We start from the raw sequence: 21,300 nt of genomic DNA, 5'->3' as shown, positions 1-21,300 counted from the left end.
TGGCAGAGCCGATTTGAAAAACCTCTTCGAATTCCAGCTTGTAACCCTGGGAAACAATTTATATTGCCCAGGGAAACACCTGTGAGTGGGCCCAGATGTGGCTGAAAATTCGAAGACGTGCCCCCACTGGGGCGGACTCCCTTAGTGGAGCCCCAGCGTCATGCGGTGGAATTTGCAGAGGCCGGGGAGGACTTCTGTTCCTGGGAACTAGCTGTGTTGTGCAGCTTTTTCCCTCTACCCTTACCTCTGGCAAGAAAGGACGATCCACGGCTTTCTTGTTTCTGTTTAATCAAAAGGACTGCTTTTGATATTGCGGTACTTTTTTAGGTTGCGAGGAATATAAGGCAAAAAATTAGATTTGCCTGCCGTAGCAGTGGAGACCAGGTCCGAGAGACCTTCCCCAAACAATTCCTCACCCTTGTAAGGTAAAACCTCCATATGCCTTTTTGAGTCGGCATCACCTGTCCATTGGCGGGTCCAAAGGACTCTTCTAGCCGAGATCGACATAGCGTTGATTCTCGAACCCAATAGAGCAATGTCTCTTTGTGCATCCCTCATATATAAGACAGCATCTTTTTTATGTCCTAGGGTCAATAGGATGGTATCCTTATCCAGGGTATCAATTTCCGCTGATAAGGTATCTGTCCATGCTGCTAAAACATACACACCCATGCCGACGCAATCACCGGTCTGAGTAAGCACTAGGGGATGATTCCCACCGTATCCTGTCCGTTGGCGGGAAAGGATACGCCATAAGGATCTGCAGTTTCTTGTCTGGAGATTCCCAAGCTTTTTCACATAACTCGTTCAGCTCATGTGAGGGGGGAAAAGTTATCTCAGTTTTCTCTCCCTTATACATGTTTACCCGCGTGTCAGGGACAGGGAGTTCCTCTGTGATATGCAAAACATCTTTGATTGCAATAATCATATATCGAATACATTTAGCCACCTTTGGCTGTAATTTTGCATTATCATATTCAACACTGGAGTCAGAATCTGTGTCGGTATCCGTGTCAACTATTTGGGATAGTGGGCGCTTTTGGGACCCCGAAGGTCCCTGCAACATAGGTACAGGCATGGGTTGACTCCCTGACTGTTCCCTAGATTCAGCTTTATCCAACCTTTTGTGTAATAAATTTACATTGGCACTTAAAACATTCCACATATCCATCTAGTCAGGTGTCGGCGCCGTCGACGGCGACACCACATTCATTTGCTCCTCCTCCTCCCTCGAAAAGCCTTCTACCTCAGACATGTCGACACACATACCGACACACCACACACTCAGGGAACCCTCTTATCTGAGGACAGTTCCCCCACAAGGCCGTTAGGAGAGACAGAGAGAGAGTATGCCAGCACACACCCAGCGCTATAATAACCCAGGACAAAAACACAATATGTATGTTTACCCAGATAGCACTTTTATACTCAATACGCCAATTATGTGCCCCTCCTCTACTTTAAAACCCTCTTGTCACCGTGATCTAAGCAGGGGAGAGTCCGGGGAGCTTCCTCTCAGCGGTGCTGTGGAGAAAAAATTACGCTGGTGAGTGCTGAGAGAGAAACCCCGCCCCCTCGGCGGCGGGCTTCTGTCCCGCTCTAAAATACAAAACTTTGGCGGGGGCTCGTAGGTATATACAGTGGCCGGCTGTATATACCCATCTTTAGCCAGGAGAGGTTTATTTGCTGCCCAGGGCAGTGAAGTCTTCTGCCGCCTCTGATGTCTTCTAACTTCTCATACTCACGTGGCTTCTACAGTCAGGCTCTGGAACGGACGGCGAGGATGAGACCTGCGTACCGATCCCTCTGGAGCTAATGGTGTCCAGTAGCCTAAGAAGCAGAGCCTTTCAACTCACAGAAGTAGGCCTGCTTCTCTCCCCTCAGTCCCACAATGCAGGGAGTCTGTTGCCAGCAGGCTCCCTGAAAATAAAAAACCTAACAAAATACTTTCTGTCAGAAACTCAGGAGAGCTTCTGAAAAGCACCCAGTCTCCACTGGGCACAGTAATCAACTGAGGTCTGGAGGAGGGGCATAGAGGTAGAAGCCAGTGCACACCCAAATCCTAAAGTCTTTCTTAAAGTGCCCATGTCTCCTGCGGAGCCCGTCTATCCCCATGGTCCTTACGGAGTCCTCAGCATCCTCTAGGACGTAAGAGAAAATGGATTTCAATGTACTTTCCTGCCTACGATCCGCAGGATCCTTTAGGGCTGCCGTGTCAGGGGGCGGAAGAGCCACCTTTTTGGACAGCCTTGATAGAGCTTTGTCCACAATGGGGGGTGACTCCCACTTTTCCCTATCCCCAGAGGTAAACGGATACGCCACAACAATTCTTTTGGGAATCTGAAACTTTTTGTCAGGACTTTCCCAAACCTTTTCACAAAGCATGTTCAGTTCATGAGAGGGAGGAAATGTTACCTCAGGTTTCTTCCCTTTATACATACAGACCCTTGTATCAGGAACAGTAGGGTCCTCAGTAATATGTAATACCTCTTTTATAGCCACAATCATGTACTGAATACTCTTTGCCAGTTTAGGATCTAATCTGGTATTACTATAGTCGACACTGGAATCAGTGTCTGTGTCGGTATCCGTGTCTGCCAGCTGGACAAATGAACGTTTTTGTGACCCCGAGGTGGTCTGGACTTGAGACAACACATCCTCTACGGATTTCTTCCAAGCCTGGTTCTGAGACTCAGATTTATCCAATCTTTTATTTATCAGAGCCACATTTGCATTCAAAGCACTCAAAACATTCACCCAATCAGGTGTCGGCGGTGCCGACAGGGTCACTCCCACAGCGTTTTGTGTCCCTAACATAGTCTCCTCCTGGTAATAGCACTCCGCCTCAGACATGCCAACACACGTGCACCCACCACACGCAGATACACTGGGCCTATTGTGGACAGACCCACAGTAAAGCCTGTCAGAGGGACACAGAGGGAGATATTGCCAGCTCACACCCCAGCACCTAATCCCGGTCTGAAAACACTACAGAAAATGTCCCAGACCTGCAGCGCTTTTATAAATTTTATACAATGCACCAAAATCACTGTGCCCCCCCCCCTCCACTTTTCCACCCTGTTACTTGTACAGCAGTGTGAGGAAGAACCAGCGTCTCTGCACCTTGTGGAGAGAAAATGGCGTCGGGCTGTGTGCTGTGAGGGCTAAGCCCCGCCCCCATAATGGCGCGCTTCAGACCCGCTCTTCTTTAAAGTTTTTTATACTGGCAGGGGTCCGGACAGTGCCCTGGCACTTAGTCCGCTGTTGCCAGTCCGATATGTGAGGTTTATATGCTGCCCAGGGCGCGCCCCCCCCCCCCCCCCCCCGCGCCCTGCACACTGTAGTGCCGCAGTGTGTGGGAGCATGGCGCGCAGCGTGCGATCGCTGTGCGGTACCTCAAAGCCGTCACTGAAGTCTTCTGTCTTCTTCTACTCACCTGTCTTCTGACTTCTGGCTCTGCAAGGGGGTGACGGCGGGCTCTGGGAATGAACCCCTAGGCGTACCTAGTGTTCCAAACCCTCTGGAGCTAATGGTATCCTGTAGCCAAAGAAGCAGAGCCTTGAAACTCACAGAAGTAGGTCTGACTTCTCTCCCCTAAGGCCCACGATGCAGGGAGACTGTTGCCAGCAGTGCTCCCTGAAAATAATAAACCTAACATAAAGTATTTTCAGAGAAACTCAGTAGAACTCCTCAGTGTGCATCCAGTCTGCCTGGGCACAAATTCTAAACTGGAGACTGGAGGAGGGGCATAGAGGGAGGAGCCAGTTCATACCCCTTTGAAAGTCTTAAAGTGCCCAGGTCTCCTGTGGAGTCCAACTATACCCCATGGTTCTTGAAGTGTCCCCGGCATCCTCTAGGACGTATGAGAAATATTCTTTGTAAAACGAAGAGGTGGGGAGTGTACTGTGACTCTCTTACCACATCCGGCGGGGCTAATTATCTGGAACGCACCACAGAGTGTGGAGAGGAAACTGGTTAGATCTCTGGGCTGGTAACACACAGTGACATGACGTGAGGGGGAGAGCAGGAGTATAATAGGGGCTGATGGCTCCTGATGTATGAGATACACCAGAGAGTGTGGGGAGGAGACTGGTCAGATCTCTGGGCTGGTAACACACAGTGACATGACGTGAGGGGGAGAGCAGGAGTATAATAGGGACTGATGGCTCCTGATGTAGGAGATACACCAGAGAGTGTGGGGAGGAGACTGGTCAGATCTCTGGGCTGGTAACATACAGTGACATGACGTGAGGGGGAGAGCAGGAGTATAATAGGGGCTGATGTCTCCTGATGTATATGATACACCAGAGAGTGTCGTGAGGAGACTGGTCAGATCTCTGGGCTGGTAACACATTGACATGATGTGAGGAGGAGAGCAGGAGTATAATAGGGGCTGATGGCACCTGATGTATGAGATACACCAGAGAGTGTGGGGAGGAGACTGGTCAGATCTCTGAGCTGGTAACACACAGTGACATGATGTGAGGGGGGGAGCAGGAGTATAATAGGGGCTGATGTCCCCTGATGTATGAGATACACCAGAGAGTGTGGGGAGGAGACTGGTCAGATCTCTGGGCTGGTAACACACAGTGACATGACGTGAGGGGGAGAGGATGAGTATAATAGGGGATGATATCTCTTGATGTATGAGATACACCAGAGATTGTGGGGAGGAGACTGGTCAGATCTCTGGGCTGGTAACACACAGTGACATGATGTGAGGAGGAGAGCAGGAGTATAATAGGGGCTGATGGTTCCTGACTCCCTTACTGGGCAGATACATTTCCCTCCCTACTGTGTACTGACAGAGGAGGGTGTAGGATAAGAGATGGCTGTAGTCACTGAGCAAGGAGAATATGCGACTCTTTTCTGTAATAAGTGTTTATTACTCACCTGTGCTGATATCTGTAGGGATTTCCTCCTCCTTACACTGCTGATCACCCCTCACATACGTCTCTTCTTCTCCCTCTATATCTTCTGCCTTTATATCAGTCACATACATCACTTCTTCTCCCGATATGTCTTCTACCTTTATATCAGTCAAATACGTCTCTTCTTCTCCCTCTATATCTTCTGCCTTTACATCAGTCAGCTCTTCACACTATATGACCAATAAAGTAGTAAAGTCTAAACTGAAACAGTATAATATCAGTGTATAAGACACACAGCTCCTCTACAGATCATATAGTGACAGTCACTTTGGTATATGGGGGAGACCCTAAATCCCACCTACCTGATCCTCCTGTGGGATCCTGTGATTCTCCTCTGTACAATCCTGGGAATACAGAGGATGGGGACATCTCTCTGGGGTATCTCTGTTACTGGGCCCATCTGTAGGAGACACACAGTGACTGAGTACAGTGTATATATGTGATTATCAGATGATGTGTGTATATATGGGCCCCCATACCTGCTCTCCCCTGTACAATACATGACAGTCTCCTCTTACCCAGTGATGTGAGGGGCTGGTGATTCTCCATCATCACGTCCTTGTACAGACCCCTGTGTTCCTCTATATACTCCTCCTCCTGCATGGAGACATAGACAGTGACATCCTCACACCTTATAGGAACCTGACACACAGAGTGATACAGTCATCACCCAGACACATCCCCTGGTGTTACTGTATAATGTCCCATTCCCAGCAGTCACCTCTCCAGTCATCACCCAGACACATCCTCTGATGTTACTGTATAATGTCCCATTCCCAGCAGTCACCTCTCCAGTCATCACCCAGACACATCCCCTGATGTTACTGTATAATGCCCCATTCCCAGCAGTCACCTCTCCAGTCATCACCCAGACACATCCCCTGGTGTTACTGTATAATGTCCCATTCCCAGCAGTCACCTCTCCAGTCATCACCCAGACACGTCCCCTGGTGTTACTGTATAATGTCCCATTCCCAGCAGTCACCTCTCCAGTCATCACCCAGACACATCCCCTGGTGTTACTGTATAATGCCCATTCCCAGCAGTCACCTCTCCAGTCATCACCCAGACACGTCCCCTGGTGTTACTGTATAATGTCCCATTCCCAGCAGTCACCTCTCCAGTCATCACCCAGACACATCCCCTGGTGTTACTGTATAATGCCCCATTCCCAGCAGTCACCTCTCCAGTCATCACCCAGACACATCCCCTGGTGTTACTGTATAATGTCCCATTCCCAGCAGTCACCTCTCCAGTCATCACCCAGACACGTCCCCCGGTGTTACTGTATAATGCCCCATTCCCAGCAGTCACCTCTCCAGTCATCACCCAGACACATCCCCTGGTGTTACTGTATAATGTCCCATTCCCAGCAGTCACCTCTCCAGTCATCACCCAGACACGTCCCCCGGTGTTACTGTATAATGTCCCATTACCAGCAGTCACCTCTCCAGTCATCACCCAGACACGTCCCCTGGTGTTACTGTATAATGTCCCATTCCCAGCAGTCACCTCTCCAGTCAGCAGCTGAATGATCTTGTTGGTGAGATCCAGGATCTTCTTGTCATTGTTCCTCTCATGTATCAGTGAGTGAGGTGGAGGCACCATGATGGGGTTCTGGGTCCTGCTCAGTTCTCCTGACACACAGGGATGTCTTCCTCACTACTGTGAATTCCTGTGCATTGGGGAGACACCAAATATCACTGCATACACTCCCAGATCCCCCTCACCTTCCCAGTCATGTCCCTGTTTTATTACTATAGATACAAGTGATGTCACTGTGACGCTCCCAGATCCCCTCACCTCCCCAGTCATGTCCCTGTGTTATTACTATAGATATAAGTGATGTTACTGTGACATTTCACAGATTCGGTCACCTTCCCAGTCATGTCCCTGTTTTATTACTATAGATACAAGTGATGTCACAGTGACACCCCCAGATCCCCTCACCTCCCCAGTCATGTTCCTGTATTACTACTAAAGATATAAGTGACGTCACTGTGACACTCCCAGACCCCCTCACCTCCCCAGTCATGTCCCTGTATTATTACTATGGATATGTGATGTCACTGTAATGCTCCCAGATCCCCTCACCTTTCCAGTCAGTGGGGGGTAGTCAAATCTTTGAAAAGTCAGTTGAGTGTCTGTTTTTTCCTATCTAATAGACAGGAAAAAAAACAAACAGACACCCAACCAACTTCTCAAACAATTGTTTTCCCCCCAGTAAGTAGATAATTTTCAGGGAGATATTTAATATCCTCTCCATCTTCTGACACCTGTGTCCATCCTCCGTGAATCAATGAGACTACAGAATGTGAAACTTATAATAAACGCTCTGCTTGCTCACAGTTGGGGTGTCTAGGAATAAATATAATACACATCACAGAGAACACATCTAACACTGAGCGACCAGTTACACACTGGTAGATATTAAAGAACAATATCGTTAAAAAATGATTGATAGATAGACAGATAGACAGACAGACAGACAGACAGACAGACAGATAGATAGATAGATAGATAGAGGCACAGGTTTGTTGTTTTGTTTACTTGATTGATTTGTCTATAAAATGCACTATGTTTGCTGTGTTATATTATCTGAGGAAGGGGAACTATACCCCGAAACGTTACTAATAAATTGGCCCAGTGGGGTCTTTTTTTGCACTTTAAACTCTGTTTCTAAGTCTCTGAGTGCCGCCCATTCAAAGGATATATACACAGATGCTGCTCTGCAGGGAAGGCACCGGAGCACGGTGAACGTAAGCCCGGAGTGCCAGGGACCCTATATATGTGGACATATTTGGATACAGCGCACCGCTGCGGTGGGTAAGTTCGCTGGTATCATCCCACGGCACCCGGCAGTGTTTCCCTCCACAGCCCTCTTTTTTTCACTTCTTTGCACTACTATGCACAGGCACTTTTTTGCATTCCCGCAGTGGAATAAATCCTGAAACGGCACTTTACCAGATATTGCAGCACTTTATATGTATGCACAGCTTTTTGCACTTATTTTTCAATTATATACTGATTAACATAGCAAAGGCATATCGGATTGTATTATGGCTTCCTCAACGGGTGAAGAGGATTTCACATCATTCCTGATGGAGTGTGATAACTATGAGACATTAAGTTTCTCCGATATAGATGCCGATAAAATTTTACATAAGGACACCGCATTGACAGATGAGATCATAGAATCTAATGCAGAGATCTACAAGGAATTATTTAAGCTGAAGAAGAGGGAAATTGACTTTTTATATCACAGCAGAACGCTGTCTGATTATTTTAGAGCCAAACAAATTCCCCGTGGCTTCAGGGTACATAACATCTCTACGATTGGGAGGTATAACCCCAGTTTTTGCAAACGTTGGATATCTATTTTAAATAAATGCTCCATGGACCTAATTTTATTAGTTGTCGAGGAGTCAACAAAGGAGTGGAATCTTACTAAAGAAAAAATGTCCACCTTTGAGCAAGAGCATTTGAATACCCTCAGTCAGGACAAGGGGGTAAAATGGATATCCAAACTGGAGAAACAAATAGAGGCCTATAGGAATGACCTATTACGGTACAAGAAAGAAAAACATAGGAAGGTCCAGGCAGATTATGCCCAACACAGAGTATACAACTGGCTACATCAAACGCCCAACTCGTATAGAACAAGATCCAATCCACAGCTCTATAAAAAACCACAACGAGTACGGTTCTCCAGTACGTCGGCGAGTGAAGCAGAGGATGGGATATAGGAGACCATCAACACCACGACACAGATGACCCCTTTAACGGCACGTACACGGACAGAACTAACCGCAAGAGGACGAGGCCAACGCGGAGGGGGGGACAATCACAAAGGAAAGCAAAGAGGACGACCACACAAGTACAAATAGACACTATTTTCAACTTGTCTAGCCAGGCTTTAACAGCAGCAGAACAAAGTCTTCTAGCCAAGGGTTTATCTTTCATCCCCACGAATAGGGCAGACAAGTTCAAATGGAAAATAGATCCCTATAAATTAAATAGGACGCTTAAACTAAAGGAATATTTTTCTAAACAATCAGTGAAACCCCCCTCTATGCAATTGCCAGAGACGATCCAACATCTGGGCGTCCGTTCAACGTTTGATCCACAATCTTCTAACCCCACGTTAAAAACTTTTCATCGACTCTTGGATGACAGTCTCGCAACAGCGGACAAGCCTATCAGATATAATTTATCCAAGGAAGAGAGAGCAGCATTGAAAGGCCTACAGTCCAGGAAGGGCATTATTATTCGCGCCGCGGATAAGGGGGGTGCCATTGTGGTCCAGGATACAACAGCGTACATTCAGGAATGTGAACGGTTACTCCTAGACACTTCAACCTATGTCAAATTGGAGGGTGACCCGACTTCCACTTATAAACAGGAACTGGACAGTATTCTGAAACAGGCTGTAACACAAGGTCTTTTAACACAGGCCATAGTGGACAAGTTAACTACTGCCTTTCCGGTAATTCCTATCTTTTATACTTTGCCAAAAGTCCACAAGGACGCGCAGAGACCACCGGGCAGACCCATTATCTCGGCCCGTGGGTCTCTGTGCGAACCAGTGTCGATTTTTCTTGATACCTTTCTTCAACCCTGTATACAAGATATACGTTCTCCCACCTTAAGGACTCCAGCACTTTACTCAGCAAATTTGCACAACTACAGATGGTTCCAGATGGGGCGTCTCTGGTGACACTGGATGTCACCAGTTTATACACCTGCATCCCTCATGGGGCAGGTGTGGAATCTGTACGTAAGTTATTATATGGCAATGCACTTTATCAAGGGCCTGATATAGATCTGTTTTTAACACTTTTATTATTCACTCTGGAGCATAATTATTTTATGTTTAATGGTGTGTTTTATAAACAGGTAACGGGCTGTGCAATGGGGTCCTCTGTGGCCCCTTCCTTTGCAAATTGCTTTATGTGGGAAACTGAAAAAGGTATCTTTTTTGAGGACAAAGACACTGCTGATTCATTGTTTATGTACCATCGTTATATCGATGACCTACTGATCCTGTGGAAAGGGGACATATGTGTATTAGAGGCCATTGTTGAAGCTCAAAATCTCTCCATCAGCCCTATTAAATTCACCATGATGAGCAGTATTAGTGAAATTTGTTATTTAGACATTAATATTCAGATAAAAAATAACCAGATTCACACCTCGCTATATACGAAACCCACGGATCGGAACACGATCTTACATGCGGATAGTTTTCATCCCAAAAATACCATCCGTGGGCTACCATATTCACAATTTGTCCGTGTATTCAGGACAAACAGTGACTCAGAAATGATGCTCAAACAACTTGACAACATGATTGAGAAATTTAGGGCAAGGGGATACTCCCTAAGTGAACTAAATAAAGCTAAGGATAAAGCGATAAGGACCACTCAACAGAGTCCTAAGGGTGGTGTATCCGGTAAAAATAATAAAAAAATAAACGTTATGGTAAGAACTTACCGTTGATAACGTGATTTCTCTTATGTCCACAGGTATCCACAGGATAACATTGGGATATTGTCGAGCGACAGCGAAAATGGCACCAACACGGTCACAAGCTTTCTGGCCTCCCAGGATGCATTGGGGCCTCCACTATATAGTCCCGCCCCCTGACTCAGTCAGATCAGTTCTTTCCACAGCGATTATAGGCAGGAACATTAGGTAGAGACCTGTACAGGCGATAAGAACACACATGCACACCCTTCCATACAAGAAGGAAGAGGTTTTTAGTGTTTGTCTAGATCCTCAAATCAGATGCGTCCGGGTGGGATCCCTCTGGATACCTGTGGACATAAGAGAAATCACGTTATCAACGGTAAGTTCTTACCATAACGTTTATTTCTCTGGCTGGGTCCACAGGATTATCCACAGGATAACATTGGGATTCCCAAAGCCATTTTAGTGGTGGGGACGTTCCTGATTGCACAGGAGGACCTTTCGCCCGAAGTCTGCGTCATGAGAGGCAAAAGTATCCAAGGCATAATGTCTGATGAATGTGTTTATGGAAGACCATGTGGCTGCCTTACATATCTGTTCTGCTGATGCACCCTGTTGTGCTACCCATGAAGGACCTACCTTACGTGTAGAGTGTGCAGAGACATTAGCCGGAATAGGGAGATCTGCATGAGAATAAGCTTCAGATATTACCATTCGGAGCCATCTCGCCAGCGTCTGTTTACTAGCAGGCCAACCTCTCCTACGGAATCCGTAGAGGATGAAGAGGGAATCTGTTTTCCTGATGGCACTAGTACGATCTATGTAGATTTTTAAAGACCGGACCACGTCCAGCGACGCTTCTCCCGCAGATAGTCCCGATACCTGAAAAGCTGGGACTACAATCTCTTCATTCAGGTGAAACTTTGACACCACCTTTGGAAGATAACTAGATCTCGTTCTGAGAACTGCTCTGTCTGGAAAAAAACTTAGGAAAGGAGACTTACATGATAATGCTCCTAAATCTGACACTCTTCTGGCTGACGCCATTGCCAGTAAAAAAAGAACTTTAACCGTTAACCACTTAAGATCTGCTCTCTCAAGTGGTTCAAACAAAGGACCCTGGAGAAATTTAAGAACTAAATTCAAATCCCAGGGAGCTGCAGGAGGAACAAATGGAGGTTGAATATGTACAACTCCTTGGAAAAAAGTACGTACATCCTGTAGGTCAGCAATCTTCTGCTGAAACCATACAGTCAACGCTGAGACTTGCACCCTCAAGGAAGCAACCTTCAACCCCTTATCCAATCCTGCCTGCAGAAAATCCAAAATTCTAGCTACTTTAAAGGCTCTTGGATTGTAATTTTTTCCAGAACACCAATGAATATAGGCTTGCCATATTCTATGATATACACGGGCCGAAGAAGGCTTTCTTGCTCTAAGCATGGTTTGGATTACTTGCTTTGAAAATCCTTTAGCCTCTAAGATAGAGGTTTCAACAGCCACGCCGTCAAAGACAGGCGATCCAGATGATTGTGACAACAAGGACCCTGCATTAACAGATCTGGACGTTGAGGGAGCAGTATCGGTGCTTCCACGGACATTCTCCACAGATCTGTGTACCAATGCCTTTTTGGCCAAGCTGGGGCTTTTAGAATGAATGCTCCTTTTGCCTGTTTTATCTTTCTCACTACTCTGGGTAACAGAGATATTGGAGGGAACAGATATGCCAGCTGAAACCTCCATTCTACTGACAGTGCGTCTACCAGGACTGCTCCTGGGTCCCTTGTTCTTGATCCGTACCTCAGAACTTTGTTGTTTAGACGAGACGCCATAAGGTCTATCTCCGGTAGACCCCATCTGTTCACCAGTGTCTGAAACACTTCTGGGTGTAGTGCCCATTCGGTTTCCTGAATGGTGTGCCGACTGAGAAAATCCGCTTCCCAATTTAGTACACCCGGGACAAATACTGCTGACAATGCTGGGAGATGGAGTTCTGCCCACTTTAGAATGGGAGTTACTTCCTCCATCAGACTCTTGCTGTGAGTCCCTCCTTGATGATTTAGGTATGCTACTGCCGTCGCATTGTCTGAGCGGATCTGGACTGGTCTTCCTTGTAGATTTTCCTTTGCCTGAACTAGGGCCAAGTAAATGGCTCTTATTTCTAACAGATTTATCGGCAGGCGACTTTCCCTTGCGGTCCATTTTCCCTGGAACCATAGGCTTCTGAGTACCGTCCCCCAACCTTGCAGGCTGGCATCTGTCGTCAGGACTTGCCACTCTTTTATCCAAAAGGGTCTCCCCTTGTTTAAATGGTCTGTCTGTAGCCACCATGCTAGAAACCTTTTTACATTTACTGGAATCTTTATCATCTGCTTCTTTATTGTTTGATGATTTCCGTTCCATTTTGTCAAAATGAGATGCTGCAATGGTCTGGAGTGGAATTGCGCATATTCCACCATGTCGAACGTTGATACCATCAGACCCAACAGTCGCATTGCTGCATGGACTGACATTGTCTGGGCTTGCAACGCTTCCTGAGCCATGACCTGCACCTTGACTATATTCTTCTCTGGTAAGAGAACTCTCTGTAGGTCTGAATCCAATATGGCTCCCAAATGAACCATCCGCTGTGATGGATTCAGGGACGACTTCTCCCAATTTATGAGCCACCCGTGTCTCTGTAAACAAACTATCGTCTGTTGGAGATGGCTCAACAGTAAATCTTGCGACTGTGCTAAGATTAATAGGTCGTCTAGGTATGGGAATATCCTTATCCCTTGTTTGCGCAGACAAGCTGCCATAACCACCATGATCTTGGTAAACACCCTGGGTGCTGTAGCTAGCCCGAAGGGCAGAGCTTGGAACTGGAAGTGTTCCTTGAGGATGGCAAACCTGAGGTAACACTGATGTGATAGTGCTATAGGCACATGTAGGTAAGCATCCCGCACATCCAGAGATACCATATAGTCTCTAGGTTCCATAGCCAACATTATGGAGCGTACCGTCTCCATGTGGAACTTCGGGATCCATATGTAATTGTTCAACATCTTCAGATTTAGAATTGGTCGATATGACCCATTTGGTTTCTGGATTAGAAACAGATTGGAGTAATACCCCTGTCCCTTTTGTGATGGAGGTACTGGGACAATCACACCTGACTGCAGTAATTTTTGGACTGCTTCTTGCAGGGCATTGGCCTTCGACTCTATACGAGACGGGCTGGTGCAAAAAAATCTTTGAGGAGGCTGCCTCCTGAATGGGAACCCATACCCCTGAGATACTACCTTCTGCACCCAGGCATCTGTTGTTGACTGTTGCCATGTGTGTGCAAATTGCAGGAGTCAGCCCCCAACCCTGGAATCCTCGAGGCGGAGGCCCGTCTCTTCAGGCTGAGGGCTTCTGTTCAGGTTTGGAAGCTGGCTTTTTGCTAGCCCACTGCTTCCTACCCCAGGATTTAAACTGGGGTTGTTTAGGCTCCTCTTTACCTTTCGCTTTGCTTTGCCAGCGAAATGAGCAAAATTTTAAACCCTTGGACTTAGGGTTGTAGGTAGCCGGAAATCTGACCTTCTTCGATTCAGCCTCTGACTCTAGGATATCCGATAAAGGTTTTCCAAATAATATATTACCCACGAAAGGCAATGCTTCCAATTCCTTCTTGGACTCCGCATCTGCCTTTCAGGTCCGTAGCCAGACTGCTCTGCGAGCGACTACTGCCAGGGCTGAAGCTTTAGAAGCAACAGTGCCTACATCAATGGCTGCTTCTTCTAAATACTGGGCAGATTGTCTTAAACGGCAAAGACGATCCTCTTGCTCCCTAGTAGGAGAGGGGATGTCATTCTCTAGTTCCTCTATCCATTCGCCCATTGCCTTTGCTACCCAGGCCGAAGCCATAGCAGGTCTTACCACTGCACCCACAAGAGAAAAAATATTTTTCAATAGGCTCTTTACCCTCCTGTCTGTGACATCATTCAAAGAGGTAGATGACAGTGGCAAAGCAGATTTGTGCACAAGTCGCAGAACATGTGCATCTACTTTTGGAGGAACTTCTCTCTTCGAACAATCTCCAGCAGGAAATGGATAATAAGAATCCCATCTCCTAGGAATCTTATACTTTTTACCGGGCGCTGCCCAAGACTCATCCATCATTTCCGTCAACTCCTCTGACGCTGGAAATTCAGCTTTCACTGACTTTGTTCGTTTGAATACAGGTGCTTTTGCTTTTAACGCCATCTTAGCTGGTTCTTCCAGAGAAAGCACATCCTTTACTGCATTAATGAGTTCAGCTACATCATCTGAACTAAAGCTCTGCGACTGATCATCATACGGAGTTGAATCTATTGTTTCCGCATCATCATCCGATGTATCCTCTTGTGTAGTCTGCCATACAGACGTATCTGTCTTAGTCTTACCTACCCCTTGGTTGCTTGTAGAGGCTACTGGAACCAAACCATAGGAAGGGAGCTGCATGTATGGGTTCATAGTGTAACCTAACCCCTGAGGTGGTGCTACTGGAGCTAACCTGTCCGCTATTGAAGACAGAGTCTTTGCGAACATATTCCATGGTGGCTCTACTGGAGGTTGAACTAACTCCTGTTTTTTACTTCGCTGAAAAGCGAAACAGTTTGCACACAAACCCTCATAAGTGACCAACTGAATCATATCAATTACCCCTGACTTACAAGATAAGCATGTTAGGGCTGTAGGAGTGCTTGACAAATTCTCCTCATCACTTTTGCCGCTCACAGACATTTTTTCTGATATTGACTACACAATTTTGTGACTGAACCACACCCTATAATCAGTATATAGAGGTGAAATCAATCTGACCAAAGTGCACCTGATTTGAGGGTCAGAACAGGACTGACATTATCACAGAAAAGTCAGCACACATACTAGCAGTCAGTCACATGTTAAAGCATTAGACATTGTCATATGAGAATACAACCTCCATAATAACTTATACATAAGTAGGAAAATTGTACTTCTGTTTAACTGGTTCTTTTTCAACATAACATGCAGAAAACACAGTAATATACAGGTCTCATATGCAATAGGTACTAAAAATTAACAGTGCACACTAAGAAGTAGAAGGAATTTTTAGTACTGTATAGCCTGCCTCCAGGGAGCGGGATACAGGGAGACTCACCACACTTCCATATCCAAGCAAAGACGCTCGAAAGACGCTGAGTGGATTCAGACGCTACTGGTGTACACTGCCGCTCTTGGTAACTGATAACGGACACGGACGCTCACCAACGGACACGGACGCTGAGCGACTCCACGTGCATGCAGACACTAAAGGCCTGCGACTCGGTCTGGCGGGTTTATATCCAGTGTACACAACCGCAGCGTCTAAGCTGCGACAGAGTACCCTTGTGGTAGCGTCTGAGCCGGAAGTGAGGTCATTCAGTTCATGAAACGAGAGACCCGCGGGAACTGGCCATGAACTCGGAGGAGGGACGGCCAGGAGAGCGTCTGAAACCCCCTGTTGACTTAAACTCCTAGGATCGCGGCCTCACCTAGTCCTGGCGCCTATGATCCCCGGAGCGTAGCGCTGTCACACTCGAGATGTTCGGCGCATCAACACGCTGTTTGTAGTCTCCACCAAATCAGCGTAGCTGTGTCCTGACCCCTCTAGTAAGAGGAAGTCCATATACTCACTGTCTCCCCATGCTCCGGCCACAGCCTGGTAACGTCTGCTGGACCTGCTAGAACATCCGACACAGACGCCCGTCGAGACAGCACTGTACCGCGAAGGTAAGCGCTGTTGCGACCCGGTGGAGAGTTGCTGGAGCGACTCTTTCTAATGCACGTTTAAGACGCTGTTAAGAGAAGTCGCTCAAACAAAAACAGTAAGTCTATAAAAATAAAGTAATGAAAACTTGAGGCTGCTTTCACAGCAGCCCTGACCCTGCGGCTCCTGCCGCACCAAGCAAAAAACTGATCTGACTGAGTCAGGGGGCGGGACTATATAGTGGAGGCCCCAATGCATCCTGGGAGGCCAGAAAGCTTGTGACCGTGTTGGTTCCATTTTCGCTGTCGCTCGACAATATCCCAATGTTATCCTGTGGATAATCCTGTGGACCCAGCCAGAGAATTAACGGATACAATCGCATGGGTAAATGAATATAATGAACAGCCCAAGAACTACGCGAAAAGCCAAGGAATTATGGCGAATGGTGAGAACTGACCCAGAGCTTAAATGCTTTAATAAAACCAGGCTTATGCCCAGTTACTCGCGAGGGAGGAATTTAAGAGATCTGCTAGTCAAAACTGATGTGACCGGTTTTTTGGAAACCACTACATCTCACAATTTTCTTAGCCGGAAAAATGGATGCTTTAAATGTTTGGGCTGTACGACATGCTCATACATGCTTACTGGGGATTCTATCCCACATCCCCACACGGGCAAACGACTTAGCATTAAATGGCCTCTCACATGCACAAGCCGTTTCGTAATCTATGTTATAGTGTGCCCCTGTGGCTTATATTATGTAGGCAAAACAGAATGCCAGCTGAAGGTGAGGCTTACCCAACATAGATCGGCGATCCGAAATGCACTTTTATCGGGTACGAGTGAGCAGCCGGTGGCACGGCACTTTGTACAAGCCCGGCATAATTTATCTAGTTTAAAATACAAAGCAATTGATTGTGTGCCAGCCTCCCAGAGGGGCGGCAACCGGGGTAAAAAGTTGTTACAACTTGAATCCAGATGGATATTCTGGATTGCCTAGCGCCCAAGGGTCTTAATGAAACCTTAGGTTTAGCCCACTTTCTTTAGGTTAAATCAATTAGTTTTCTCTCTAGTCAGTAGTGCGGGTATAAATCAGAGGACTAGGTACATTAGTTTTCAACTATGATAAGAGATTTGGTTTTTAGCCACTAGATGGCAGCAGTCCTCTTAAGTACGCTGGTCCTAGAATACAATGGGGTGTGTCCGTGCGCTTCAGTGACTCCAATTACAGTGATAATATGTGAGTAATTGCCTTTACTAAAAAACCAAGAGACTTGTTACATTCTATTCTTTTACTAGAAACAAATCACATTACACTTAGATAAACACATTTGTTAAAACCTATAGTAAAATGTATCAGCTCAATTGCTAGTATAATTCAACCGGAATGCATTCCTTAATTTATTAAAAATATAAGGCTGCTTTAGCTTAATTGATTAGACCTGTAAATCTTACAAAAGGTAACCAATTTGTATGAAACATTAATCATTAATTTGCCGTTAGTGCCACATTATTTCTCATCACTATATGACAGCTTATATATAAATAAATGATAGTATAAAAGTCTCCACTTATCCTGTTACTGGCGTCCCAGTACAGGATTAGTCCTTCCTGATGTGTTTTGCCCAGTTAAATGGGGTTATATTTACCCTTTCTTGGGAATATCCTCCGTTTAGGCACTATAGCACAAGTGCACGGATTATTTTAGGTAAATACCTTTGGGAGTTCCCGGCTGTAGGGCAGCGTTTACAAGCGCACACAGTCAGCAGTGGTGGAGATTTTGACAAGTTGTCAATGCTGCACTCGGCAGCGTTCAGGGAGCCACAGTGGTAATGAGCCGTAGGTGTAAGTGTCCTCAATGTATCGGCACACTGTGAGCGGCAGGTATCCTCAATGTACCCGTACACTGTGAGCGGCAGGTGTCCTCAATGCATCAGCACACCGTGAGCGGCCGCCAATTGGCACACAGGATGCGGCAAGGTGAGCGGCAGGAATCGGCACAGCACGAACAGCAGGAGCGGTAAAAAGCGGCCAGAGACAAATCACGTATGCAGCGGTTGAAAACGGGTGATGACGTCAACGCGTTTCGTCCCGTCAATTCTCGGGACTTCCTCAAGACTGGCTTCTCAGTGGGGTGTCAGCTTTTTATCTACCTCTTAATGAGAAGCTCAAATCACCTCTATCTAGCCAGGATATTACAACACCTCTAAGGAAGGAGCATGTGAAGCAAAGTCTCAGTGAACGCTGCCGAGTGCAGCATTGACAACTTGTCAAAATCTCCACCACCGCTGACTGTGTGCTTGTAAACGCTGCCCTACAGCCGGGAACTCCCAAAGGTATTTACCTAAAATAATCCGTGCACTTGTGCTATAGTGCCTAAACGGAGGATATTCCCAAGACAGGGTAAATATAACCCCATTTAACTGGGCAAAACACATCAGGAAGGACTAATCCTGTACTGGGACGCCAGTAACAGGATAAGTGGAAACTTTTATACTATCATTTATTTATATATAAGCTGTCATATAGTGATGAGAAATAATGTGGCACTAACGGCAAATTAATGATTAATGTTTCATACAAATTGGTTACCTTTGTAAGATTTACAGGTCTAATCAATTAAGCTAAAGCAGCCTTATATTTTTAATAAATTAAGGAATGCATTCCGGTTGAATTATACTAGCAATTGAGCTGATACATTTTACTATAGGTTTTAACAAATGTGTTTATCTAAGTGTAATGTGATTTGTTTCTAGTAAAAGAATAGAATGTAACAAGTCTCTTGGTTTTTTTAGTAAAGGCAATTACTCACATATTATCACTGTAATTGGAGTCACTGAAGCGCACGGACACACCCCATTGTATTCTAGTGTGATTTCCAGGCTCTTGCAAAGCCCCAGTTTGTGCAGCTAGTGTGTATCCAAAACAAGTGAATAAATTAATATAATATTTTGCGCCTGGGATTTGGGTGTCTAGTACGCTGGTCCTATACTTGGGTATAAAGTATCACATGCTTATTTATATGTATATTGGTATGATATTAGTGATTACTCATTTCTGTTTTATCTTACAACATCCGGGTGAGGAATCCATTATTCTTTGATGCAATTTTAATAGTACAGCACTGTTTGTATTATGTACACAGTTATGCATTTATCTGACCAGGTCACGATTTTAACTTTTTTATTTTGTTAAGGATGCACGTTAGGCTGATTTCTCATGCAGAGCCGTTTATGCATAACTGCTGATTTGTTTGTTCTTTTGCACATTTACAACACGCTGTTGTTGTCTCAACAGTGTGTTCCCATGACGACCGGGCCGGGCGTGTGACGCCACTTCCGGTGCGACGGGAGTCCCGCGACCGGAAGTGCCTTGGGGGGACGGCGGCCGGGAGCGTGGGGCGCACACTGGAGGGCACAGGAGAGGCCCAGGTTTGATATTTTGTTTACTTGATTGATTTGTCTATAAAATGCACTATGTTTGCTGTGTTATATTGTCTGAGGAAGGGGAACTACACCCCGAAACGTTACTAATAAATTGGCCCAGTGGGGTCTTTTTTTGCACTTTAAACTCTGTTTCTAAGTCTCTGAGTGCCGCCCATTCAAAGGATATAGATAGATAGATAGATAGATAGATAGATAGATAGATAGATAGATAGATAGATAGATAGATTGTTCATATCGTTCAGTGTGGAGGCACCGATAGTTGTTCATTGTTATTAATGCAAGCCAATTTGGACGATATCGTTCATCATTAGTCTATAGGGCTCTCCCCATTTATAATAATAATAATAATAATAATAATAATAATAAGACACCACAGGCTGCTCCTCCTGTATAATAACAACAACAGGACACCAGAGGCTGCTCCTCCTGTATTATTCTAATAATAACAACAAAAACAACAACAACAACAACAACAACAACAGGTCACCACACGCTGCTATCCCTATATAATAATAAAACCAACAGGACACCACATGCTACTCCCTCTGTATAATAATAATAATAATAATAATAATACTAGGACACCACAGGCTGCTCTTCCTCAATAATAATAATAATAATAATAGGAGACCATATGCCGCTCCTCCTGTATAATAACAGGACACCACAGGCTGCTCCATAAGTATAATAATATTAACAACTGGACACCACAGGCTGCTCCTCCTGTATAATAATAATAACAATAACAACAACAACAACAACAACAGGACACCACAGGCTGCTCCTCCTGTGTAATAATAATAATAATAATAACAACAACAACAACAACAACAACAACAGGACACCACAAGCTGCTCCTCCCGCGTAATAAATAAGATTTTACTTACCGGTAAATCTATTTCTTGTAGTCCGTAGTGGATGCTGGGGACTCCGTAAGGACCATGGGGGATAGACGGGCTCCGCAGGAGACATGGGCACTTTAAGAAAGAATTTGAATTCTGGTGTGCTCTGGCTCCTCCCTCTATGTACCTCCTCCAGACCTCAGTTAGAGAAACTGTGCCCGGAAGAGCTGACACTACAAGGAAAGGATTTTGGGAATCCAGGGTAAGACTCATACCAGCCACACCAATCACATCGTATAACTTGTGATAACTTTACCCTGTTAACAGTATGAACACAATAGAGCACCAGATCAACCCTGATGCAACTATAACATAACCCTTATGTAAGCAATAACTACATACAAGCATTGCAAAAGAAGTCCGCACTTGGGACGGGCGCCCAGCATCCACTACGGACTACGAGAAATAGATTTACCGGTAGGTTTAAAATCTTATTTTCTCTAACGTCCTAGTGGATGCTGGGGACTCCGTAAGGACCATGGGGATTATACCAAAGCTCCCAAACGGGCGGGAGAGTGCAGATGACTCTGCAGCACCGAATGAGCAAACACAAGGTCCTCCTCAGCCAGGGTATCAAACTTGTAGAATTTTGCAAAAGTGTTTGAACCTGACCAAGTAGCTGCTCGGCAAAGTTGTAATGCCGAGACCCCTCGGGCAGCCGCCCAAGAAGAACCCACCTTCCTAGTGGAATGGGCCTTAAATGATTTTGGCAGCGGCAATCCAGCCACAGAATGAGCCTGCTGAATCGTGTTACAGATCCAGCGAGCAATAGTCTGCTTTGAAGCAGGAGCACCAAGCTTGTTGGAAGCATACAGGAT

General features: G+C 45.8%; 1 protein-coding gene across 1 annotated transcript in view; it reads right to left on the bottom strand.

Annotated features, from left to right (window-relative positions):
- The window catches only part of LOC135054516 (gastrula zinc finger protein XlCGF26.1-like), a 93,546-nt gene that overhangs the window by 61,758 nt on the left and 10,488 nt on the right, over nt 1–21,300 (bottom strand). Inside the window, exons 2-5 of the mRNA XM_063957644.1 lie at nt 6,444–6,606; nt 5,450–5,528; nt 5,234–5,331; nt 4,894–5,101 (exon numbers count right to left, since the gene is read on the bottom strand). Of these exons, the coding sequence (XP_063813714.1) occupies nt 4,894–5,101; nt 5,234–5,331; nt 5,450–5,528; nt 6,444–6,539 (481 nt within the window). The 5' untranslated portion in view covers nt 6,540–6,606. The remainder of the gene's footprint in view (nt 1–4,893; nt 5,102–5,233; nt 5,332–5,449; nt 5,529–6,443; nt 6,607–21,300) is intronic.

Source organism: Pseudophryne corroboree, chromosome 3, assembly GCF_028390025.1.
Source record: "Pseudophryne corroboree isolate aPseCor3 chromosome 3, aPseCor3.hap2, whole genome shotgun sequence".
Classification (NCBI taxonomy): Eukaryota; Metazoa; Chordata; class Amphibia; order Anura; family Myobatrachidae; genus Pseudophryne; species Pseudophryne corroboree.
This window is presented reverse-complemented; position numbering and strand designations above follow the sequence as displayed.